Source organism: Pelophylax lessonae, assembly GCF_965119305.1.
Source record: "Pelophylax lessonae genome assembly, chromosome: 7".
In the NCBI taxonomy this organism is placed as follows: domain Eukaryota; kingdom Metazoa; phylum Chordata; class Amphibia; order Anura; family Ranidae; genus Pelophylax; species Pelophylax lessonae.
This window is the reverse complement of record NC_138774.1, coordinates 178712214-178736283: the sequence shown is the minus strand read 5'-3', so window position 1 is coordinate 178736283 and position 24070 is coordinate 178712214. Positions and strand designations below refer to the sequence as shown.

Here is a 24070-nt window from a genome sequence, read left to right as displayed (position 1 = left end):
ACAGATGGGAGATACACTTCTGCTTGGTTTAGACAATTCACCAATTACTATAGGGTGTCGGCTGCAAAGCCAGCAGGAAGGTTTAAGGAAGTTGAAAAACCTTCAGCTTTTCAGAAAGAGGAAATCAAGGCCTCTATAATTTGTCCAGAGAAAGTCTATGGAGGGCTGCCTCAGGAAGCTGTCTCCTGAAGCTGTGTGAGCTGGGGACAGGAGAGCAGTCAGATGTATGCCTCCTAACGCTGTGTGGGCATGGGAGAGGAATGTACCTCCTGGAGCAATGTGCGCTGAGGAGGGTAAAAAAGGCTGAAGACTTCTCAAGGTGAGGACATGGACTGTTTTTCTATGTGAAGAGAAAACAAAGGAATGTTTTTCTTGTGAAGGGAAAGACAAAGGAATGTTTCCTATGTGAAGAGGTCAATGAACATTTTCTATGTGAAGGTGAAAAACAATGGATGTTTCCTATGTGAAGAGAAAATAAATGGACTATTGATGGTTTGCTGTAGGATCAGCAAAGTCTGCCCAACAGTAGGTTGGGGACAGACTCTGTAGGTAGGTTCCTGTGTGTGTGAGAAGGTAGCCGCCCACAGTGGCAAGGATTTATTTTATCTTTTATTTTATTTTTGACGTTTTGATGCTTGCACTTGTGTGAAGAAAAATTGCAAGAATAAAACTCATACACTGTTGTTTGCAACCAATTCTCGGCTATCTCCCTGTGTAACGAACCCGAAAAGGGGTCATCCTCACACATTCCTAAAAATAAAAATAGAAAAATCCAAATTTTTCAACCTTTTAGACCGATTTGTATTCTGCTACATATTTTTGGTAAAAAAAAAAAAATCGCAAAAAGCCTCTTTTGATTGGTTTGCTCAAAAGTTATTGCGTCTACAAGCTAGAGGAAACATTTGTCAATTTTATTTATTTATTTTTTTTAATAGTATTGGCGGCGATCTGCGCTTTTTAGCGGGGCTGCAACAATGCGGCGGACAGATTGGACCCCGAAGTGACATTTTTGATACTTTTGGGGGGACCAGTGACATTACTACAGTAATCAGTGCTAAAAATATGCACTGTAACTGTAATAATGACATTGGCAGGGAAGGGGTGAACCTAGGGGTGATCAAAGGATTAAATGTGAGCCTAGGGGAATGTTTACTATCTGTATGGGGGATGGGCTTGTAAAATGATCATAGAGACCTGTGATCCTATATAGCAGGATCACAGGCGCTCTGTGATCATTTCAGAGAGAAGAACGGTCAGCTGTGTTTACAAACAGCTGACCGTTCTTCTCTCTCAGCGGGGAGCGATCACTGGTGCCCGGCGGCAATCGCGGCCACCGGCCCCATGCATCGGCATCACCGCTGCCTAGTGGGGGCGGGAGCGCCCCAGCACCACAGGCGCGACCGGTGCAGGGCTACGTTGGTTCGGGCAGGAGAGGCTGCCTGCTGCAGTAAATGCAGCAGTGGCGGTCTTAAAGGTATTAATGTGACCTGGCAACACTGTAAACATAATCCTACATTTCAGTGCATCCTCCAAGTGAGTCACCAGGCCCTTTTGAGAGACCAGTCTTCTTCATGGCTCTTTCCAGCAGGGGGACTTTCCTGGGTCTGCTCCTTGGCGCAGCTTCGTCCAGACCAGGCAGGACAGCTTCAGGGCCACTTCAGCACATGTTAGGCACCAAACCAGGCCTAACAGCAGAGCTCCATCCAGCAGCACAAACCCTAGGCCTCAGCCCAGGGAACAGAGAGATCACATGACCTGTCTCAAATATGCATATCTGCCCCCAGCATACACCAGTGGCAAAAACCTCCTACTGGATTGGTTGAAGTAGACATAAATATTCATAAGTTTTGTTTGTGAAATCTCATATTATGACCGGTAATACCAATGACATCTACTGGAGACCGTGAGAAATCACAAGCCAACCTAAACTGTGTTACTAAACCCAGGACCCTGCATTTACTATATCTGGTCTCCCACAGTACACAGAAAATGGAAATGCAATAGTTTTAGTAAATATAAACTGCTAAATACCTTTCTCATCAGCAGTGTATAGCAATCTTGTGACTTCTATCAGTGTCTGGTTAAAGCTTGTAAGAGGAGTTTTCATTCTCTCCTGCTTGTCCTATGAGGCTGCAGGACCCCTAACCTTCTGTATAAACAGTGCTGATTGGCCCTGCGCTGATTACATGCACTCTTTAAAAAAAATAAAAAAAACTTTCTTACACTCTTACTTTCAATACACACCAAACTGAACATGTGAAGCTTGCCCCCAAGGGTCTGTTGCATCAGGAAATGGTTTGGGGACTATGGAAGGAGAGGATCAAACAGCCTTTTTTACACAATGCAGAGGATTATCCCCTTAGGTTCTACAGTGAGCATGCTTTACTGAAAATATGTACTGATTTTACTGTTGTGGGTTTAGTAACACTTTAAGCTTTAGAAAAAAACCAGGTGAAAAACAATATAATCATCCTGAGCTAACTACAGCCCAGTCAAACTAAATTGCAATATTTGCCTCGGTTTAGGATAAGAGGGGTACACTCATAGCACGTGTACAAGAATTATCTGACAATTAGGTAGCTGTTGTATGATCTAAAATATGTTAGCTGCCATTTTACATTACACAAGGTGCACAGTTCTTTTGTGGGGTTATGGGACAATAACTCAGTTGGGTGTGTAAAAATGTTACATTTCATTGTACCATCTTCACTAATTTGGTAATCTTTGTGTTTGCTTTGCAGCTAATGACTACTTCATGTTTACTGTTCCCTGTATTTAAGAGCATTTTGTGCCACATTCATGCTGCGGTCACAGGAGGATACATCTCTGGGTCTCACTCTCTGGCTTTCATCAATTGTCCAAACGACCAGGTCGCTAAAGATATTGCCAGGTAAAATAATACAAGAAACACTACCAGACTACATTCTGTATGTCGTCTGGACTGAGCTGGTAATGGGCGACTAGGTACATTGATCTGTCATCATTTACATTAGGATATACAATATGCTATTAGAATACCATGAAAGTGATTTACACACTTTATTACCTTTTGGGCAGGGCTTAGAGAGGAAGTAAACTCCCCTTGTTTTTTTTTTTTTACCTATAGGTAAGCCTATAATGAGGTTTACCTATAGGTACTGTAAATATCTCCTAAACTTGCACTGTTTAGGAGCTATTTACTGTACACTGCACCGATTACGTCATTGGCGCATGTGCTCTGAAGCGCCTTCTGTGCCGTTTCTTCAGGGCCTGTGCCGTGACCAGCAGCACCCGCGCACATGCGTGGGAGTGACAACATTGCGTCTCTGGCCAATCTCAGCCCCAGAGCCCGCGAACGCAGAAGAAATACAGAGAAAGATGTCGGCTGTGTCAGCGGCATGCGGGGCGCCGCTGCAGGGCTTCATTCTTCATTAATTTCCTTTTCTTAAATCAGGTTTACAACTTCTTTAAATCGCTTTAGCAGGGACACTGTAACTGCACTCGCTAATTCATAAATCATAGGCAGGAGCTGCGGTCACATGCAATCAATATTAATTCCAAACTTAGAAGCAAGCGACACACTTGCACAAATAACACCTTGTAATCTGTGGCCGTACTTCTCACACTGTTAACACTAAGCACTTCAGACACAACTTCTGTTAGAGAACACTCCTCCCTCCCGATGTGCAGAATTTCTTAGCCGGTACCATGGAGCTTGTACCGGTCTCTACCAACTCACACTTTTTTCATAACTCATGCTTGTTCTCCTACGAGGCCTTGCTACTTCATATCTGTCTCCTGTGACTTCCAGGCTAGGTACCTAAGTACTCTGTGCCACGAGATCTGTCCCAGTATGTGTGGGAACCGGTCACTATTGAAGGGGCCAAATATAACACTCTTCACTACCAGAATATCCATCACCCCTGCCATGTCACCTGTTTCCTGGTTGGTTGGCTGCTTTAGCAAATTACACAGATATGGTATTCATAAGCAACAGCAATCTAGCTTCCTTTGGACAGCATTCCTCTCATTAGACCTGTGTACTGTATCTTCCCTAACTTCAGTCCCCTGGTTGCAAGCCCTTTTCTTTTGATACGCCATAGATGCACCCCTTTAGAGACCAGGCAGTTTTGATAACCAAATAAAGTTCTTTTAATGAAGAAGTTGCAGGTAAGAAGTAACAGTTCTCAAGACAGATATGAAGTCGCTAGACAAAATCTCTTTATTGCACCATGAAGAAGTTGTACCTTAGGCAGATGGCTATATCAATAAAAAATCTTTAGGGCAAGAGTCCATAGTAGGCATTAATCCACAAAAGGGTAGCAAGCCATCCATTAAAGTACATGATTTGGTAATAATCCACAAAGGACAGTAAGTCCATGAGTGGCAGTTATAAGTTCATAAAGATCCACAGGTTCCAGACCCCATTGGGAACCCCCGACTAGGTCCCGCCCCCCAAACCCCCACCCCCACCAAGGAGGTGGTTCATTCCAGCAGAGTAACAGCTACATTTTGGCAGTCTTTCCCTGGACCACTCTCTCAGACCTTCAGGGGGCAAGACTTTTCTGAAAAGAGCGAAAAACCTGACCAACAGTTGTAACACTTTCTTATCAGACATCACCAGCTCAGCAGGTCAACCTGAGGACACAGTGCAACATTTATACATTATAACAATTTGCAGCATGGTTGGCCTAGTTAAAGTGGTTGTTAACCCACTCTGCTAATTTTATATAATCCTCTGTTTCTTGTTATGCTAGGTTCTCCTGTCTCTGTGATTTATTTAAAAAAATGCAGTTTATACCTGTTTTCAGAACACCGATTGGAGCTCACGTGACCCGCTGCCTCTCTCCTCTCTCCGTCTTACAGCTGCAGATAGGTGAGCCGAGATTCCCTACATCAGCGTCCCTCGGCGCTCTGAAAACAGCTATAAACTGCATTTTTTTATAAATCACAGAGACAGGAGAACCTAGCATAACGAGACACAGAGGATTAAATACGATTTTTAAAGTTGTTCCAGCCACAGGGGAGGAGGGCAGGCACTGTCACTAGCTGACAGGCAGGGAGGGGAGAGGAAAGAGAGCACAGAGGAGAGACAGCAGAGCTGGGCACATTATTCTGACTCCAATTGTTGTAATAGTGACTAATCCCTTGCTGAGACCTATTCCTGGCCTGTATAAGCAGATGCAATCACCATGGATATTTGTTATCAGATAGCTGAACTCACCAGACACCGTATCTTTCCATCCACGTAGGTTTTATTGCAAGCAGTAGATATAGCAGACAACAAAATGTGGCAGATGATTGAAGATGGTATCTGAAGGTCAAAACATGGTAATGTGTTCCCGGATGCAAGCAGATTTTATGAAGGCCTAGACAGATGTGGCCCTCTCTATTCCCACAAGCATAAAAAAAGCAGGAACAGGAAATACATCATCAATGGGAGGGGAGAGGAGGGAAACACAGAAGAGAAAGACAGAAAGGCAAGTGCAACAACCAAAATAACCACAAGATGACATTATATTGACCAAATATATAGAAATTACCACAACTATGCATTATATTATATCTTACATATTGGTGTAACAGCACACTCCACATCTGGTATTGTAAATATCACTATGTTAATCATAACGGTAGTTATGCAAATGCAAATAAACAATAGTGCAATTTGCAGTGGTCTTGAAGACCTGAAAGACAAGAGAAAAACATGAATATATATGCAACAACAATAACTAGATAATGCATGAAGAAGTGTCAAAGTCTAAGGTACCTTCTTGTGACAGAAACTCAATCCAACAAACCCAGGAGGGAAGTTCAGTCTCCAAAAGGCCAGAGTAGAACAAGTTCTGTAATGGGTCTGAGGAAAGTCTTTACAGTTCCTTGTCTGGCAACCTTCACCACTACCTTATGTACCATACCATCATCGCTAGGCATGGCCCTTACAATGAGTACCATGGGCCATTCAATTATTTTGGCTTGCTGGTCCTTGAGGAGAACAAGATCTCCAACTTGCAGGTTATGGTTCAGACGTTGCCATTTTCTGCATCCTTGCAGAAGAGAAAGATACTCCATCTTCCAACAATTCCAGAAGCAGTTGGCAAGGTGTTGTACTCGCTTCCATTGCTCACGGTATAAGTTTCCCCCCTTTCACGTCTGCAGGTGGAACAGGAAGAGACCCAAGCTTCTGGGTAGGAAGAGTAGCTGGAGTACGGATGGTTGAGAACTCTGCATCTTTGTCAGGATCTAGAAGACTGAAGACCTTAGCTGAAGTTTCTTCTGTAAGATCCAGCAGGAATTCAGGTCATGTTAACCAAGAAGAATTTGCAAAGGCACTTGCAGACAATGGTTTAGTGGCATGATTTGCAAGATTAAACTCTGATGGAACGTGATGCCATTGCTCAGGCCTTGAAGATTTTCAGACTTTTTTCTACATGGTTACTTATGTAGACATAGAAGCGTTTTGTCCGATTGTATATAAAGCGCAAAACAACCTTGCTGTCTGTGCAGAATTTGATGTCATCTATCTGAATGTCTAGGTCACGCAGTACAAAATCTGCAACTTCTACGGATAGCACAGTCCCGCAAAGTTCAAGCCTGGGAATTGTGTGTTTAGGCTTAGGTGCTAACTTGGCTTTGCCAAACAGAAACCCTACATGGGTTTGATTGTGAGAGTCTCTTACCTTGAGGTACCCTACAGCTGCCATGGCCTCAGTGGATGCATCTGAGAAGATGTGAAATTCTTTTCTCTGACTCACAGCAAGGGAAGTTGAAGTATAGCAGTGTGGTATGTCAATTCTATCTAAGGCATGTAGAGATTGTTTCCAGGACTCCCACTTTGAATATTTGTCTGTTTGTAGCGGAGCATCCCAATCTTGAATAGTCTCTGATAGCTGTCTTAATAGGGATTTACCTTGTATGGTGATGGGAGCCACAAATCCCAGTGGATCGTATAGACTGTTCACCACTGACAGAACACTTCGTTTGGTGAATGGCTTGTCTGCAGCACTGACTTGAAAGCCGAAAGTGTCTTTTAATATGTTCCAACGTAAGCCCAGACTTCTCTGAATAGGAGGCATGTCCGTTCCCATATTTAAATCCTTAAATCCTGTGGCATGATCACCAGGCTGAAAGGCTTTCTTTACAGCAGCGCTGTTTGAGGCAATCTTATGGAGTCTGGGATTAGCCTCAGAAAGCATACCTTGAGTCCTTTGGAGCAGGTCTATGGCTTCTTCATCTGTGGATAAGGGTTTGAGTCCATTGTCCAGGTAGAAGTCTCTCTCAACAAAGTGTCGAGCATCTGCGCAATACTCCTTTTCACCATCAAGAGCAGTCCTTAGTAGGCCATATGTTGCAACAGCAGGTGAGGGACTGGTTCCGAATACATGTACTTTCATGTGGTATAAAATCACTTCATTGTTTGTTGTTGTCACGGTGCCACAGAAACCTTAGGAAGTTCCTATGGTCTTCTCTTACTATGAAGCAATAGAACATTTGTTCAATATCAGCAGTTATGGCAACTGGCTCTCTTATGAACCTCATAAGTACTCCTACAAGGTTGTTGGTTAGGTTAGGACCAGGAGAACATCATTCAGGGATACGCCTTGATGCTTGGCACTGGAGTCAAACACTACCCTAATTTGCTTTGGTTTACGTGAATGATACACTCCAAAGAAAGGCAGATACCAGCACTCATGTTCTAGAAGAGGTGGAGCTGGCTCAGCGTGATCATTGTCAAAGATCCTTTTCATAAAGGCAATGAAGTGATCCTTAATTTTAGGCCTGTTCTTTAGTGTTCACTGAAGTGTGTTGAATCTGGATAAAGCTTGTTCACGATTGTCTGGAAGTCTAACTCTTGCAGCACGAAGAGGTAATGGTGCAACACTGCTGTTAGATTTATCCCTAAAGAATTCACTGTCCATTATTGTGATAAACTCACTATCTTCAATTGACAAGGCTATTCTGTTGTCATCACGTGTAATACAAAACACTGTTCTACCTAAATTGTCATCACAAGTAATGGGAATAACATCAGATACTTGGATGATGTCAAGCGGCTTCTCCTTTACTTCATAATAATAAGGGCATTGTCTGAAGTGAGATGCATGCCCATTTCTTAGCACATGAGTCCTAAAGGAGTTGATCTCGGATGGCATGCACATTCTGTTCAAGCATACATCGCCCACTATCACACAGCCCAGATCAAGTCTTTGTGCACATGGGGCTTTGTCAGATTCATTGCACTGCTGGCGTACTTTATTTACTCTGAGAATGTTTCTTCACAGCATGACTAAGTGTCACGGGGCTTACCTTTGTTGGAGTCTGTAATGCAGAGTACGCTCACCCTTGCAGATATCCACAGTCCAAGGTGACCAGGTAAGAAAGCCACCTGGGCTGTGAATCCGTGCACGGGGGCTTGGCAGGGAAGGTGCTCCAATAAGCATGACTGACAGGAATACAATGGGAAGGGAAGTCCAGGAATAACTGTAGTCACTGGATGACACGAGTCCGGATAAGGATTGCAGGAACAACAAGGAGCGAAGGTAGGGATGGAAGCCGGAGTCAGTCTGGAACACACGCTTAGGAAACAGGAACAAAGTCTGTCAAACAGGAACAATCTGGAACAAAGATCAGCAATGAACTGACACTGCTCTAAACGAGAGGCAGTGTTTTATAGCTTGCTTAATTGAGCAGTTAGTTTCAGGTGGACAATGAGAGACAGGAGTATACTCAGGTGAAGTCCAGCCCCCTAGTGCTGCAGGCAATACCAGATTAACAAGACAGGATCCATATGAGTTGAAGTGTGGCTCAGAGAAAGGATAACAGGACAGAATGTCAAAGTACACAGGTTCAAAGCCCATGTCAGGTACTTAACGGTGACCACGCCTGGCTGTCTGTAAGCCATGGCGAGAACCGTGACACTAAGATTTCGGCATCCATGTCCATTGGAGGAATCTCTGTAACCAGGTGTCTTAAGTGGGGATGGTAATATGCAGCTTCTGGAGTAGGAATCTCTTCCCTGTTGTCTGGTATTTGGTCACACTCAATTAATGTTGGTAAGGGTATGCCCTTCTTCGCCTTAATATGGAAAACCATGAACCCATTGGCTCTTCTGCCACATGTTTCTACACGACCAAAACAAGTGTTGAGAGTATATGGTGAAGCATTTCTCTTTATACCAAAGATCTCAAAGAATTTAGGTTTAACCAGGGATCTGTTGCTCTGCTTGTCTATTATGGCATACATCCTTGTAGCTTTCTCAGGTTGATCCTTTGGATATATTTTGACTAGACATACCTTGGCACAGCATTTGTGGCTTGATCCTTCTCCACAGACTTCAGTACATGAAGATGAAACATTTGTTGTGGCTGGAGCATGGCTTTGTTGCTCCCCGCCATGATTTGAAGCAGGGTTGAATGTAGATGGCTGCTGTGGATTGTCTGGAAGTTGTGCAGGATGCATTGCTGTTACGTGTTTGTCACTACTGCAGTCTGTGCACTTGATGACAACTTTACAATCTTTAGCAAAATGGTCATAGGAAGCACAGCACCTATAGCATATTCCAAGTTTGTGGAGAATCTCCCTGCATTCTCGGACAGACTTTGCCCTAAGCCCACGACATTTCTTAACAGGGTGTGGTTAGTCTAGGTGAGATGTCTATCTTTTTAGTAGATACAGCTCTATTTAAGTCTGTTTGTTTGTTTAGCTTTGTTATCATACCTTAATGATGATGATGATGATGCAGACAGGCTAGACTCACTAAAGCTAAAGCTGGGATCATTTCTCATCCAGGCTTGTTCACTGATGAATCTGCACAAATATGAGAATGGAGGAAAGGATACATTTTAGTCTCTTTTATATCTTGAGTCCTGTTGTGCCCATTTCTCAAGCAGGCTGTATGGCAGTTTAGACACCACTGGATTCATGCCATGAGCAATGTCCAGAAAGCTTAGCCCAGGTAGCTGAGGGTCTGCCTTTGCCAACTCTAACTCCATGAGGAGGTCGCTTAGTTCTAGAAGCTTGTGATGATCTTTACTACCTATCATATATCTGGCAAAGTCAGATAGGTCTGATCTCTCTCTCTTTGGTCCCAAAGTAACTTGTGGGACCCCTCGGGCATGAAAGTTCTCTGGTGAATAAGGGTGAGGTTTACCAAGATAAAATGACGTTGCAAGAGCATTTAACTTTGGCTCTAAGGCTTCTGCTGGCTGTTGCTTGAACTGTGGCTTGTCGCTTGGAGTCACCTTGTCGTTGACAGGAGGTTATGTGGTTTGCTGTGTAGGTGCGTTGTGGACTTGAAGAGGCTCAGGCTTTTGTAGGTTGGAGTTCTCTGTGTTGAGTCCGAACAGTAATGTTAGTAATCGATGCAGGAGATGATTCTGTATCATTGTAAACAATATGTCTTAGCACATATCAGTGTTAATTTTGGCAGCAAATTTCAATTTAGTTTTAGTCTTAGTCTTAGGACTAAAATGGCATTTTAGTTTTAGTCCTATTTTAGTCTTCTGCAGGTGTTTTAGTTTTAGTCGTATTTAGTCGACTAAAACTCCAGTATATTTTAGTCGACTAAAACGCCCTACATTTTAGTCGACTAAAACTCATTTTAGTCATCTATAATCAAATGGGTGTAGTTCAATTGTAATTTGTAATGCATTATTTAAGCATTTCTCTACAATTTCCAAACTCATTATATACTACTGCTGGTCCTGGAGTGAAAAATCTAATATGTTATTATTTATGCTTTGAGCATGCACCAGTGTTAATTTTTGGCAGCACATTTCAATTTAGTTTTAGTTATAGTCTTTTGACTAAAATGCCATTTTAGTTTTAGTCGTATTTTAGTCTTAAGACTAAAATGCCATTTTAGTTTTAGTCGTATTTTAGTCATCTGAATTGTGTTAGTCGACTAAAACGTTTTAGTCGGTTTTAGTCGACGAAATTAACACTGGCACATATTCACTGGTGCATTCAACTGGATCTTCCATTTCTGCTGGAATAGAACAGTCCAAATTAGTACTCCCGTTGCTTGTTCAAGGACCTTTAGTCTTGCCAGGGCAGCTGCTTCCTACCTTTCCATTTGCAGAACCTTTATTTGGGATTCCAGCTTTGCTTGGCGAGCTTTGGTCTGAGCTTCTATCTCTGCTTTGCGAGCTTTGGTCTGGGCTTCTATCTCTGCTTGGCAAGCTTTGGTCTGAGCTTCTATCTCTGCTTGGCGAGCTGCCATCTCTGCTTGAAGAGTTTTGCTTTGAGTGTCCATTTCGGCTTGGCAAGCTTTGCTCTGAGCTTCCATTTCTGCTTCCTTTATGGCAAAGGAGTTTCGCACTTTATTTTCTTCCAGACTTATGTGGATTTATGAGATCTGGTCTCCTACAATTGAGCAATGCAGATTTCTGCCTTATCCTCAGCATCTTGCACTAAGTAATCTTTTCGTTGGTTTAGTTCATCTGTCTTTGTCAGTTCTGCTAAAGAGCCATCTATATTAGAGTCCTTTAAGAAAGCTGTGTACTTAGTATACAGCTGCTGGTAGCGTTTGTACGCTGTAGATAAGTGATCTATAGAGTCTCTTAATTTAGCTGGTTGATCATTAAAGCGTGGAAAAACTGACAAGTGGTATGTAGTTCTGTCCCACAGATCTGACAGATGGCGGGAGAACTCATCTCTATTGGTTTCGTAGTTTTCTCTAAGTTTCTGTGTTGGCATATTGTGTATTTGCTCTGCGATATCTGCAGAATCTGCTCCCTGTGCATCTGTGTGGTCAGAGGCATGATGTATCAGTGTTGATTCAGCGATAAAAGAGTGCTCAGAGCCTTGTGTAGACAATTTTCAAGATTTGCAAAAAATGGTTACTATCTCTTTAAGAAGACGAACAGCAGCTTAGACAGGTGAGATAACACAGTCCAATGCAGAGAAATAATATTAAACATTCACAGATGACTTGCAGTAAGCTTGTGCAACCATGTGCTTTCACAAGATGGCGGGTGGCACTGAGCTTGATTGCGGATTAAACATACACATCCACACAGCAGGCTGTAGGAATTCTACCATGTTTTGACTATTCTGACTCCAATTGTTGTAATAGTGACTTATCCTGCGCTGAGACCTATTCCTGGCCTGTATAAGCGGATGCAATTACCGCGGACAATCGTTATCAGATAGCTGAACTCACCAGACATTGTTTATTTCTATCCACGTAGGTTTTATTGCAAGCAGTAGGTAAAGCAGACAACAAAATGTGGCAGATGATTGAAGATGGTATCTGCAGATCAAAACATGATAATGTGTTCCCGGATGCGAGCAGATTGTATGAAGGCCTAGAGTCAGACGTGGCTATCTCTATTCCCACAAGCATATAGAAGCAGGAACAGGAAATACATCATCAATGGGAGGGGACAGGAGGGAACACAGAAGAGAAAGACAGAAAGGAAAGTGCTACAACCAAAATAACCACAAGATTGCAGTATAATGACCAAATATATAGACATTACCACAACTAAGCATTATATTTTACATCTTACATATTGGTGTAACAGCACACACGTAAACAAACCACAGTGTCAGGGCTCAGCAGCCATGATACACTGGGGTCAATTTATAGAGGGGAGGGCAGAAATTGGCAGGATAATCCAAGTTTTTTAGGTGATGGAGGGTGCCAAATTACACAGCACAAGCACTGTGCTATATAACATGCTTTAAAGGAACAGGATCTTTATTTTTTTTTTTGGGGGGGGGGGGGGGGTAAAAAAACGCTTTTAACCTCAGAGCATGAACCCAGTAGAAGAAAGACCTTTAACCCTTTGGAACCCTCTTGGAAGCACCTGCCTACAAACTCAGTAATAAATGTGATATTCTAGAAACAGGCTGGGTTCTTCATCAAAGAGTATATCTGTTTGCTTACAGCAATTGGTAACTGCTGTGAAGCTTGCTAGTTCATGATGTATGTACCTATGGATAAAATGACACACAGAGGGATAAAGGGATGGACAGTAGCTTTATGCACAACAGTTGTTGAAGAATAGCTATTACAATGGAAATTCATGGTATAGAACTAGAACAATGCATTGTAGATCAGGAAAATACATGATGTATGACTATGGCCGTAAAAATATTTATTTTGTATAATTTCCTTAGGGGCATTCTGGAGAAGAAACTGGCAGCCAGTGTGAATATTATGCCAAAAAGCTCATCGCTGTAAGTGCATTATGTGCATTCGACTATCAATAATTCACACACCAATTCTCATGTCACAACCAGCAAGGCCATTGAAAACATTCATCAAGATTGCATCTAAGTGGATAGTTTATATCAAACATAAACATATTGTAAGAGGGGAAAATCTAAAAAGTGAAAATAATAAAGTGGACCTTGTACAGAACCCCCCTCCATGTAAAAATACAGAGTTAACCACTTAAAGCGGTGTTCCAGCCTCCCCTTCCAAAAATTAAAAGTCAGCAGCTACACATACTGTAGATGCTGACTTTTAATACTAATACACTTACCTGTCCTTGAGTCCAGCGATGTCAGCACCGCAGCCGATGTTTTTATCGGCTGTCAGGTGCTGTCGCCGCCATTGCTGGTAAGGGAACCCATCAGTGAAGCCTTGCGGCTTCATGGGCTGGTCCCTACTGCGCATGCGCGAAGCGCGCTGCGCATTCAGATTGCCTCAGGGACGGGGGAACCGAATGTACTTGCGGCGGTCGGCAAGCGGTTAATGTGAGATCTGGGGCCAAACTTCAGAGGGGCGGCGCCGTCTCCCAGAAGTGGGATGGGGACCTGTCAAAAACAGGTACCCGTTCCCCCCTCCCCCCTGAAAGGTGCCAAATGTGGAACCGGAAGCGAGGGAGGAAGCAAATGAGCGGAAGTTCCACTTTTAGGTCAAACTCTGCTTTAAGGACCAGGCCTATTTCTGACATTTGTTGTTTACAAGGTAAAATCAGTATTCTTTGCTAGAGACCCTAGAGAATAAAATGGAGATCGTTGCAATACTTTGTCACACCGTATTTTGCACAGCAGTCTTACAAAAGCAATTTTTATTAAAAAAATACATCTTTTTGAATTAAAAAATAAGAAAACAGTAAAGTTAGCCAAATTTTTTTTCCTATAATGTGAAAGATAATATTACGCAGAGTAAATTGATACCTAACATGTCATGCTTCAAAATTGCGCACGCTCGTGGAATGGCGACAAACTTAGGTACTTAAAAATCTCCATAGGCCACGCTTTAAAAAATTTCCAGGTAACCAGTTTAGAGTTACAGGGGAGGTCTAGTGCTAGAATTATTGCTCTCAATCTAACGATCTCGGCAACACCTCACATATCCCTATAAAAAATTGATCACTTTTATTCCTACTACAAGGAATGTAAAAATCCCTTGTAATGGAAATAGGCATGACAGGTCCTCTTCAACCACTTAAGCCCCGGAGGATTTGGCTGCTCAAAGACCAGGGCCTATTTTGCGATTCGGCACTGCGTGATTTTAACGGACAATTACGCGGTCGTGCGACGCTGTACCCAAATTAAATTGACGTCCTTTTTTTCCCACAAACAGGGCTTTCTTTTGGTGGTATTTGATCACCTGTGCGATTTTTATTTTTTGTGCTATAAACAAAAAAAGAGCGTTAATTTTGAAAAAAATATTTTTCACATTTTTTATATGGAATTCCCCCCAAAAAAATGTAAAAATCTAAATTTTTTAACAATTTAGGCCAATTTGTTTTCTGCTACATATTTTTGGTAAAAAAAAAATCGCAAGTAGCGTATTTTGATTGGTTTGCGCAAAAGATATTGCGTTTACTAACTAAGGGAAAGATTTATGTCATTTTTATTGTTTTTTTTTTTTAACTAGTAATGGCGGCGATCTGCGTTTTTTTTTTTTTTTGCGGGACTGCGACATTGCGGCGGACAGATCAGACCCCTGACTAACATTTTTGACACTTTTGGGGGTACCAGTGACATTACTACAGTAATCAGTGCTATACATATGCACTGTTACTGTAAAAATGACACTGGCAGGGAAGGGGTTGACTTTATTAGAGATCCAGGGGTTAAGGGTGTCCCTAGGGGCGTGCTTCTAACTGTCAAGGGGCGTGGCTTTTGATGTAACCACAGAGACATACGATCCTACATAGCAGGATCGTATAGTCTCTGCTGTTACACCAGGGAGAATGACAGGCGGCTATGTTTACATTAGCCGCCTGCCTTTCTCCCTCTCCAGCGTGAGATTGCGAGTGACCGGCGGACATCGGAGCCGCTGGTCACTCGCACGGGGATGCCCGTGAACGAGCGGGGGCGGGAGCGTGCCTCCCGCGGCGCGCGCTCGCCCCCTACAGGCTCCTGGGCGAGTGACGTAGTACTACGTCACTTTGCCCAGGAGGGGCTGACTGCCGCAGTAAATGTACTTGCGGCGGTCGGCAAGCGGTTAATGTGAGATCTGGGGTCAAAAAGACCTCAGATTTCACATTTACACTTAAAAGCAATAAAAGCTCCTGTAAGCAGGGAAAACAACCGGGAAGTGGTGAGAGGGGGGTGGGCACCTCTTCCACCGCCCAAAAAAGTGATCCTGTGGACGAATCCGCTGATAAGACCACTATTATGTGAAAGAGGCCCGCCAGCCGTGTAAAAGAATACCTGGTTTATGGCAGCTATCTGCTGCCATAACCCGGTATTTAACCACTTTAGCCCCAGATGATTTTCCTGCTTAACGTCCAGGCCACTTTTTTCAACTTGGCACTGCGCAAATTTAACTGACAATTGCACGATTATGCAACCCTGTACCCAAACAAAATTACGTCCTTTTTTTCCCACAAACAGAGTTTTATTTTGGTGGTATTTGATCACCTCTGCGCTTTTCATTTTTTGCGATATTATTAAAAAAAAAGCGAGAAAATTTTGCGAAAAAATTTACATTTTCTACTTTGACACTTAAAAAATATCCAATATATTCAATTTTTGTCATATATTTAGGCCAAAATGTATTTAGCTACATGTCTTTGACAAACAAATTCTCAATGAGCGTATTTTTAACCGCTTTAAGACCGGAAGATTTTACCCCCTTCCTGACCAGGCCATATTTTGCAATTCGGCACTGCGTTACTTTATGGGACAATTGCACGGTCGTGCGAAGCTGTACCTAAATTAAATTTATGTCCTTTTTTCCCCACAAATAGAGCTTTCTTTTGGTGGTATTTAATCACCTGTGCGATTTTTAATTTTTGAAAAAAAGAGCGACAATTTTGAAAAAAAAAAACAATTTTTCACATTCTGATATATAACATTCCCCCCAAAAATTTACAAATCAAAATTTTTTAACATTTTAGGCCAATTTGTTTTCTGCTACATATTTTTGGTAAAAAAAAATCACAATAAGCGTATTTTGATTGGTTTGTGCAAAAGTTATCACGTTTACTAACTACGGGAAAGATTTGTCATTTTTATTGTTTACTTTTTTTTTACTAGTAATGGCAGCGATCTGCGATTTTTTTTTTGCGGGACTGCGACATTGCGACGGACCTATCAGACCCCTGACTGACATTTTTGACACTTTTGGGGGGACCAGTGACATTACTACAGTAATCAGTGCTATAAATATGCACGGTTACTGTAATAATGACACTGGCAGGGAAGGAGTTAACACTGTGGGTGATCAAGGGGTTAAATGTGTGCCTCATGCTTACTGACGTGTGTGGGGGGAGGGGGTTGTGTGACACAGACACAGATCGCAGGTTCAGCTATGCTGAATCCTGTGATCTGTCCCTGCCTGTCACAGAGGAGATCCGCCCGCTTTGTTTACATCGGGGAAGAGCGGTGGTGATCACCGCCTCTCCTTCCCTGACCCGACTACCGCTGTGTCTGAATACAGCGGGAGCGAGCCTCCGGCGGCGCACGCTCGTCGCCGAGATAGAGCGAAATCCAGCAGTAGCAGCAATGTGAGCGGTCGGCTAGTGGTTAATGTCAAAGTAGCCACGTAAATACACAGTGGGCAGTCAGGAAGTAGTTAAAATAAAAAACAGACGAACAAAAGTGAAAAATACACTGCTCAAAAAAATGAAAGGAACCCTTTTTAATCAGAGTATAGCATCAAGTCAATTAAACTCCTGGGATATTGATCTGGCCAGGTAAGTAGCAGAGGGGGCTGTTAATCAGTTTCAGCTGCTTTGGTGTTAATTAAATTAACAACAGGGGCACTAGATGGGCAAAGATGAGACGATTTCCAAAACAGAATGGTTTTACAGGTGGAGGCCACTGATATTTTTTTCCCTTCTCATCTTTTCTGACTGTTTTTCACTAGTTTTGCATTTGGCTAGGGTCAGTGTCACTACTGGTAGCATGATGCGATACCTGGACACTATAGAGGTTGCACAGGAATTCCAACTCCTCCAGGATGGCACATCAATACGTGCCATTTCCAGAAGGTTTGTAAAGGTCCAGTGGTGTATTTAGGTCTTGTGCTGCCCTAGGCCTGACTAAACTTGTGCGCCGCCTAATTTAAATATGACACACCCCTTCCTGTAAAGGACACACCCCTTACTGTTTATGACCCACTTCCTTAATAAACCATGAGTTCTCTGACATGGGAAACAAGGTAAGGGGAGTAAGAAGACAGCGAGGCCTAAATGTACACTCAAAGGTGTCCCCGATACCGGATGAATGACCTTCCACACCCTGTGACACACGAAAGGCTGGGAGGGAATATATATTTTAACAATGCACAATAATTCAAAGAACAGGATAATAGAAAGCAGCAATAAATATGTCAACAAATACATGAAAAAGTTGCAAAATAATATATGAATTTAGTAATTAACAAGGGACCAATGGCTGACCCCTAATCCCTATAAGGGGTCCTGACTAAGAGGAAATGTAGAAATAGTGGTCTGATAGCCTCTTTAAAACCCCATCCCACTGGTCAGTGAGTTGGGGCTCAAATCTGGCGTTAGAGTCCCAGAAATCCAGGTGTAGGCACATAATTGGTGTCATAAACCAATATAGTTTCTTTAAGTAGTGAGAAGAGGGTATGGCCAGCGGCCTTTCATGGTCACATAGGATGATAACATGTCTCTGCTCTCTATCTGGGGTTTAGCGATACCAGCTGCAGTGACATCCTCCCCACAGCTAGGCAGTGACACCATATTTGAAAGTGGCTTTACTATGGACCAGAAAATATCAGCAAATTGTCTCATCCACAGCCAGCTACATGATCTGTGATCTACTCTACAACAACTTCCCTGCCACAACCCCAGGAACAGTTCCTCTTCAGCAGAGCTCTGGATCTGCTGATATCTGTATATCAAGAGCAACAGAAGCTCAGTTTCTTTGGGGACTATGTCCTCCACAAGTCCATGCCCCTCAAAGCAGTTTTTTTTTTCTTTTCCCAGACTTCAAAGTTTTACATTACAGCTTCTTCTACTCTCCCTGGTGGTGGGTGGGGTTTTCCTCTAGCCATCTCTGTGGATGCACATAGCCCTGGAAATGTTCAGGCATTTGTCCCTCTCTCCCCTTCCCTCCTTACTGACAGGCAAAGAGGGGAATAACAGCTGTAGCAATGGCAAGTGTCTGAGTGACTGCAGCATGTGTCACTCTGTCAGTAACAGCCTGGTCTGTACAGCTGTAGTCCACGGTGTGCCTTGAACTGGGAGTACATTTTCCACCTTGCACTAGTTCGGAAATTTGAACAGGCAGACTAAAGTTCCAGTACAGATTAGATAACAGAGTAAAATCTTGCGATCTTGATCTAGCTACTTGTTTTTCAAGCATAAAATTGTTGCATGGACATTTCTCTTTAACACATAGCTGACTATGCGGTTAACAAACCATATGCATGCTATACTGTGTGTACATCCACAGCTTTACAGGAGTGCATTCCTTATATGGAGGCCAGAACCCAGTCATTTGGCAAATTAATGTCACATTGGTATTCTACTTTGCAAGTACATGTGGGCAGCATGGTACAGGAGATGCAGTGCTGCGGGCATGGTACAGGAAAATCTCCTGTACTATGCCCGCAGCACCTGCATCTGCTGCGGGGGAGTTTCGCTTACCTTGAGGCTCCTTCCATTTAAAAATGGCGCCGCCCGGCGCCATTACGTCACCGTGCATGAGCCGCCTGGCGCCTGCCCGGAAATTGCCGAGCGTGTACGGGTATTCCCGAACGGCGGCGGCGCACGCGCAGTGCGCATGTCTGGCCGGCCGTGGCCATTTTTTTTTTTTTTAGGTTTTATCGGCAGATCGGGGGGATTTTTACATGCGGGGGTCGGCTTTTTTGCCGCCCCCCACAAAGTGCCGCCCTAGGCCTAGGCCTTGTCGGCCTAGGCCTAAATACAGCAGTGTAAAGGTCAGCACAGTCTCAAGAGCATGGGGGAGATTTCATGAGACAGACATTTACTCTATGAGATCTAGACAGGGCCATAGGAGGTCTTTAACCCATCAGCAGGACCGTTATCCTTTGTGCAAGGAGGAACAGGATGAGCACTGCCAGAGCCCTACGAAATGATCTCCAGCAGGCCACTGATGTCAATGTCTCTGACCAAACAATTAGAAACAGACTTCAGGTGGCCTGAGGACCCAACATCCTCTAGTGGTCCCTGTGCTCACTGACCGGCACCGTGGAGCTTGATTGCCATTTGCCATTGAACACCAGAATTAGCAGGTCCGCCAATGACGCTCTGTGCTTTTCTCAGATGAGAGGAGGTTCACCCTGAGCATATGACAGATGTGATGGGGCTGGAGAAGCCATGCAGAATATTATGCTGCCTGTAAAATCGTTCAGCATGACCAGTTTGGTGGTGGGTCAGTAATGGTCTGGGGAGGCATATCCATGGAGCGACGCACAGACCTTTACAGGTTAGACAATGGCACCCTGACTGCCATTAGGTATTGGGATGAAATCCTTGGACCCATTGTCAGACCACATGCTGGTGCAGTGGGTCCTGGGTTCCTCCTGGTGCATGATAATGCCCGGCCTCATGTGGCGAGAGTATGTGGCAAGAGTATGCAGCCAGTTCCTGGAGGATTGAATGGCCCCCACACTCATCTGACTTAAATCTAACAGAACACCTCTTATGTTTCGGTCCATCTGACGCCGCCAGGTTGCACCTCAGTCTGTTCAGGAGCTCAGTGATGCCCTGGTCCAGATCTGGGAGGAAATACCCCAGGACACCATATGTCAACTCAAAAGGAGCACGCCCCGACATTGTCAGCCATGCATACAAGGACGTGGGGGCCATACAAACTACTGATGACCATTCTGAGTTGCTGCAATAAAATTTCAGCAAAATGGATGAGCCTTTCTGCATAATTTTTTTACTTTGATTTTCGGGGTGTCTTTGAATTCAGGCCTCTGTAGGTTGATAATTTTCATTTCCATTAAACGATGTGGCTTCCTTTCCTTCTTAACACATTAACCAGTTCATATCAGTATAGATACCCAGCATGATAGTGTTCCCCTTCGAGATCTGATGTGTTTTTAACGTGTTCCTTTAATTTTTTTGAGCAGTGTAGCATATGCTAACCTTATACTCTGGTGTTTACTCGCAGTGCCTAGGTAAGGATGACATCACTGGGCCTTCTCCCAGAATCCTGGTAAAGCTTATGGGAATAGCCTTTAGAACAATGTAGGAATGTCCTCCTGGGATTCTCAGCTTTACTGAGATCTCGCTGGAAAGCCTGCAACTCCATCTAATTTATTCTCTATATTTACTCTGTTTTTTTTAACGAAGGGAAGGTTCAAGGATAAGCAGGCCTTGCATTTTCTTGCAAAGTACACTTTAAAAGTACAACCAAAGGCTCCTGTGTGACAGTCTAAATATGTACTAAATCCAGTTTTTATGTGATGCACAAGACCCATAAAGTAAACAAAAAAGGTTTATTTACCTTCCAAAACAGAGGCAAATCCTCCCTTATTTGTGCCTCACATGCTCCCCTTCACAGACACTGCGACCCAATGTGGGAGGAGGTTTCTCTAACAGAGGCAGTGCTGTCAATTCAGATAGCAATACAGTAAACCCCCCGCTCCATCGCGGTTCAGTTTTTGCGGTCCCGGTAATTCGCATTTTTTTTTGTAATGTTATTTTACTATATAAATCATTAAAAATGAAATATTTTTGTGTTTTCCATAGCTCTTGCTATGTCTCTTAGTATCTTTTATGTGTTTAAATGAGTTTCTATTGTTTTAAAAGTGTGTTTAAAATGCTTTTACATGTACAGTGACAGTAAAAAAAACATGCCTACAATGCATTTTAATAGGGTTTTTCTATTTCGCGGAATTTCACTTTTCGCGGCCGGGTCCGGAACGTAACCCCCGCAATGGAGGGGGGTTTACTGTAGACAGGACTAGGTGTGGTGCTGATTGACAATCTATGGTGATAACACTGATGGCCATGCCCCTGCATTTATTTTATCATCCAGCTTTAGTTTAGGCAGGCACAGACTACAAAAGAGTGGCATCTCTAATCTGAACTCAGGAGCAGGGCAGCATGGATGCTACACCATCACTGGAAGCTGCATTAGGTTGACTTCAATGGCATGTTCAACAGAAATTTGTGAGCACAGTATTCCATAATGTTGTGTTTACTGTTTAAAATGTTACATTAGTATTTTAATTGTTTTTTTTTTATATATTTTAAAAGTGGAGATGCAGCCAAAACGTTTTTATACTGTACTATTGGATGGAAGAAGGAAGAGAACCTCTTTTAAGTATTAGCCCAATCTCCAACAATAAGCATATATCATATATTGGTCCTTAATTGTTACCTCTATTCATCAGTACATCACCCTATGATTAAAACTCCTCATGAATACATTTATTTTAATTTAATCATTTCCAGTCACATGACCTCTGACCCCTAACATCTTATTTTTTATTTCCGGTCAGTTGGAGATTCCAATGACACCCCACAGTACCTCTACTGTGGCGGTTGTTAGCAACATACAGTATCTTGGCCAACAACACATGTGTAATGGAGTATATGGCAACGTGATGGCATCACTACTGAATCACATAGGAAGACACAAATATGATTGTCTGACAGCGCTGCAAATTCAGCAGTGGGTCTGCAGGATTGCTAGCAAAGAGTGAAAATTAGGACACAACAAAAGGACAGGCAGGATCAACAGGTAAAATGAGAAAAAGGAACATTAAAGATAATAGATTTAGGCTGGAGTTCTACTTTCAGGATTGCATTGCTTTTTTTTTAATGGGAGAAATTCCCCCTTTCTATTCTGTTCTATTTGCGAAAGGTAGTGCAGAGTTCAGACATAGACAGTAATAGCAACCTGACAGAGGCTCTAACCCTTCGCAGTCCATCCAAAGATAGAAAATACCTGAATATGAATCATAACAGAACAGGCACCCCTATTATATAGTTACTGTGTTCAATACAGCCAGGTGGTTTTAACATATATATACTGTTATATATACTACATATTTTATTGATATTTCACAGGTACATCTGGAAAGGAGAAATAGAGGAATCTTCTGAGGTACTTTTAGTAAGTGTTTCTCAGTTGTTCACAGATATTGGTGATAATGCTTTCTGACCCAGTTTGTGTTTCGCTCTTTTTTTTTCTTTAGTGGGTTGAGTCTGTGTTCTCTTCAAAAGCCCATTCAGGTGCCCGACAATCAATCTAAAAGATGACAGTCACCTGCACTTGATTGAACATTTAAAGAAAACAAAAGTTGACTCCATCAAAACTGAAAATTACACATTTAGTAAATCAGTCCCTAAGCTCTCATTCACATTGGAGCGATTTGCCATGCGATTTGCCAAGTCAATAACAAATCGTCGCCTATTGCTGGCAATGGCATCATTCCAATCAGTGTGACGCTGACTTTGCGGCGCCGCACCGATTTGCAAAAGTAGTTCCTGAACTTCTTTTGCCGATTTCTGGTGATTCTTCAATAGACACCTGCGCACAAAGTCACACAGATGTCTTTTCAAGTAGCACCTGAAAACATGCTGACCTGCTACTTTGAAATCGTGCTACTTCAAGTGAACAGAGACGGCTCTCTATTTAGGCAAATTAGGCGGTTGCCTAAGGCCTCACACTCACGGGGGCCTTGCAGCCACCTAATTTGCCTAATGCACTACGGGAGGGGGGGGGGGGCTGCGTCCACTCCGGGTGCCACACATGGGGGGGTTGTCAGGGAGCAGAATGCAGGAAACAGGGGCGGACTAAGCGGACGCCTTAGCGCTGGCTCCGGCTCCGCCCCCACATAACTAGTACTGACTGGTTGCTAGAGCCGCCTGGCGTCTAGCAACCAGTGCTCCCTCCCTGCCCAGCGTTGAAAGCAGAGGATTTAACTTCCTCCTCCACGCGCCGAGGGTGCTTCCTGGGGCCAAAAGCAGCTGCGCCTTAAGTTGAGCCCTTTCCGCCGCTGCGGCACCTTGGAACAGTCCGGGACTTGGGAGGGAGTGGGAGAAGACCTGACCCGAGCAGCAGTGGGCGCAGCATCCCCAGCAGGCCACCACCTCCCAGTCAGAGCCTGCACTCCTTTCTCAACCTCCGCTGCCAGCTGTCACTGTCCTCAACAAGAAGAAAGATAGGCTGACCGAGGGCCCAGAGGACGAAGACGGCGGGAGGTAGGTGCATCACACACACACCTACCCACAGACAGGGAGGCCCAGGAGGGACTGCAGGCATCGCTAGGGGTCTCCCCCACCCCCTTCTCTCTTACCCCCCTCTTTCTCCTCCACCCCCAGTCACTTACCCACCCCCTCTCTCTCTTTTCCACCCCCCTCTCTCTCACCCACCCCCTCTCTCTATCTTGCAGCCCCCTCCTCTCTTGCCCCCCCCACTCTCTCTTACCCACCCCCTCTCTCGCTCTCTCTTCCACCCCTCTCTCTCTTCCACCCCCTCTTTCCCACCCCACACTCTTGCTTCCACCTGCCACTCTCTCTCTCTTACCCAACCCCCCTCTCTCTCCCACCCCCTCTCTCTCTCTTACACCTCCTCTCTGTCCCCTCCCCCTTCTCCCCTTCCTCTCCCTCTCTCCCTTCCTCTCCCTCCCTCTCCCTCTCTCCCTCCCTCTCCCTCTCTCTCTCCCTCCCTCTCTCCCTCTCCCTCCCTCATTCTCTCTCCCCCTCCCTCCCTCATTCTCTCT

General features: G+C 43.8%; 1 protein-coding gene across 2 annotated transcripts in view; it reads left to right on the top strand.

The window, feature by feature from the left end:
- LOC309560989 (protein CutA homolog) overlaps window positions 1-24070 on the top strand; it is a 52447-nt gene that overhangs the window by 15244 nt on the left and 13133 nt on the right. The window contains exons 2-4 of one of the 2 annotated variants that reach the window (XM_082264693.1): window positions 2742-2890; window positions 13105-13164; window positions 22413-22449. In XM_082264693.1, the coding sequence (XP_082120819.1) occupies window positions 2742-2890; window positions 13105-13164; window positions 22413-22449 (246 nt within the window). Of the gene's footprint in view, window positions 1-2741; window positions 2891-13104; window positions 13165-22412; window positions 22459-24070 lie in introns of both variants that reach the window. The other variant, XM_082264692.1, reaches the window with a different exon arrangement.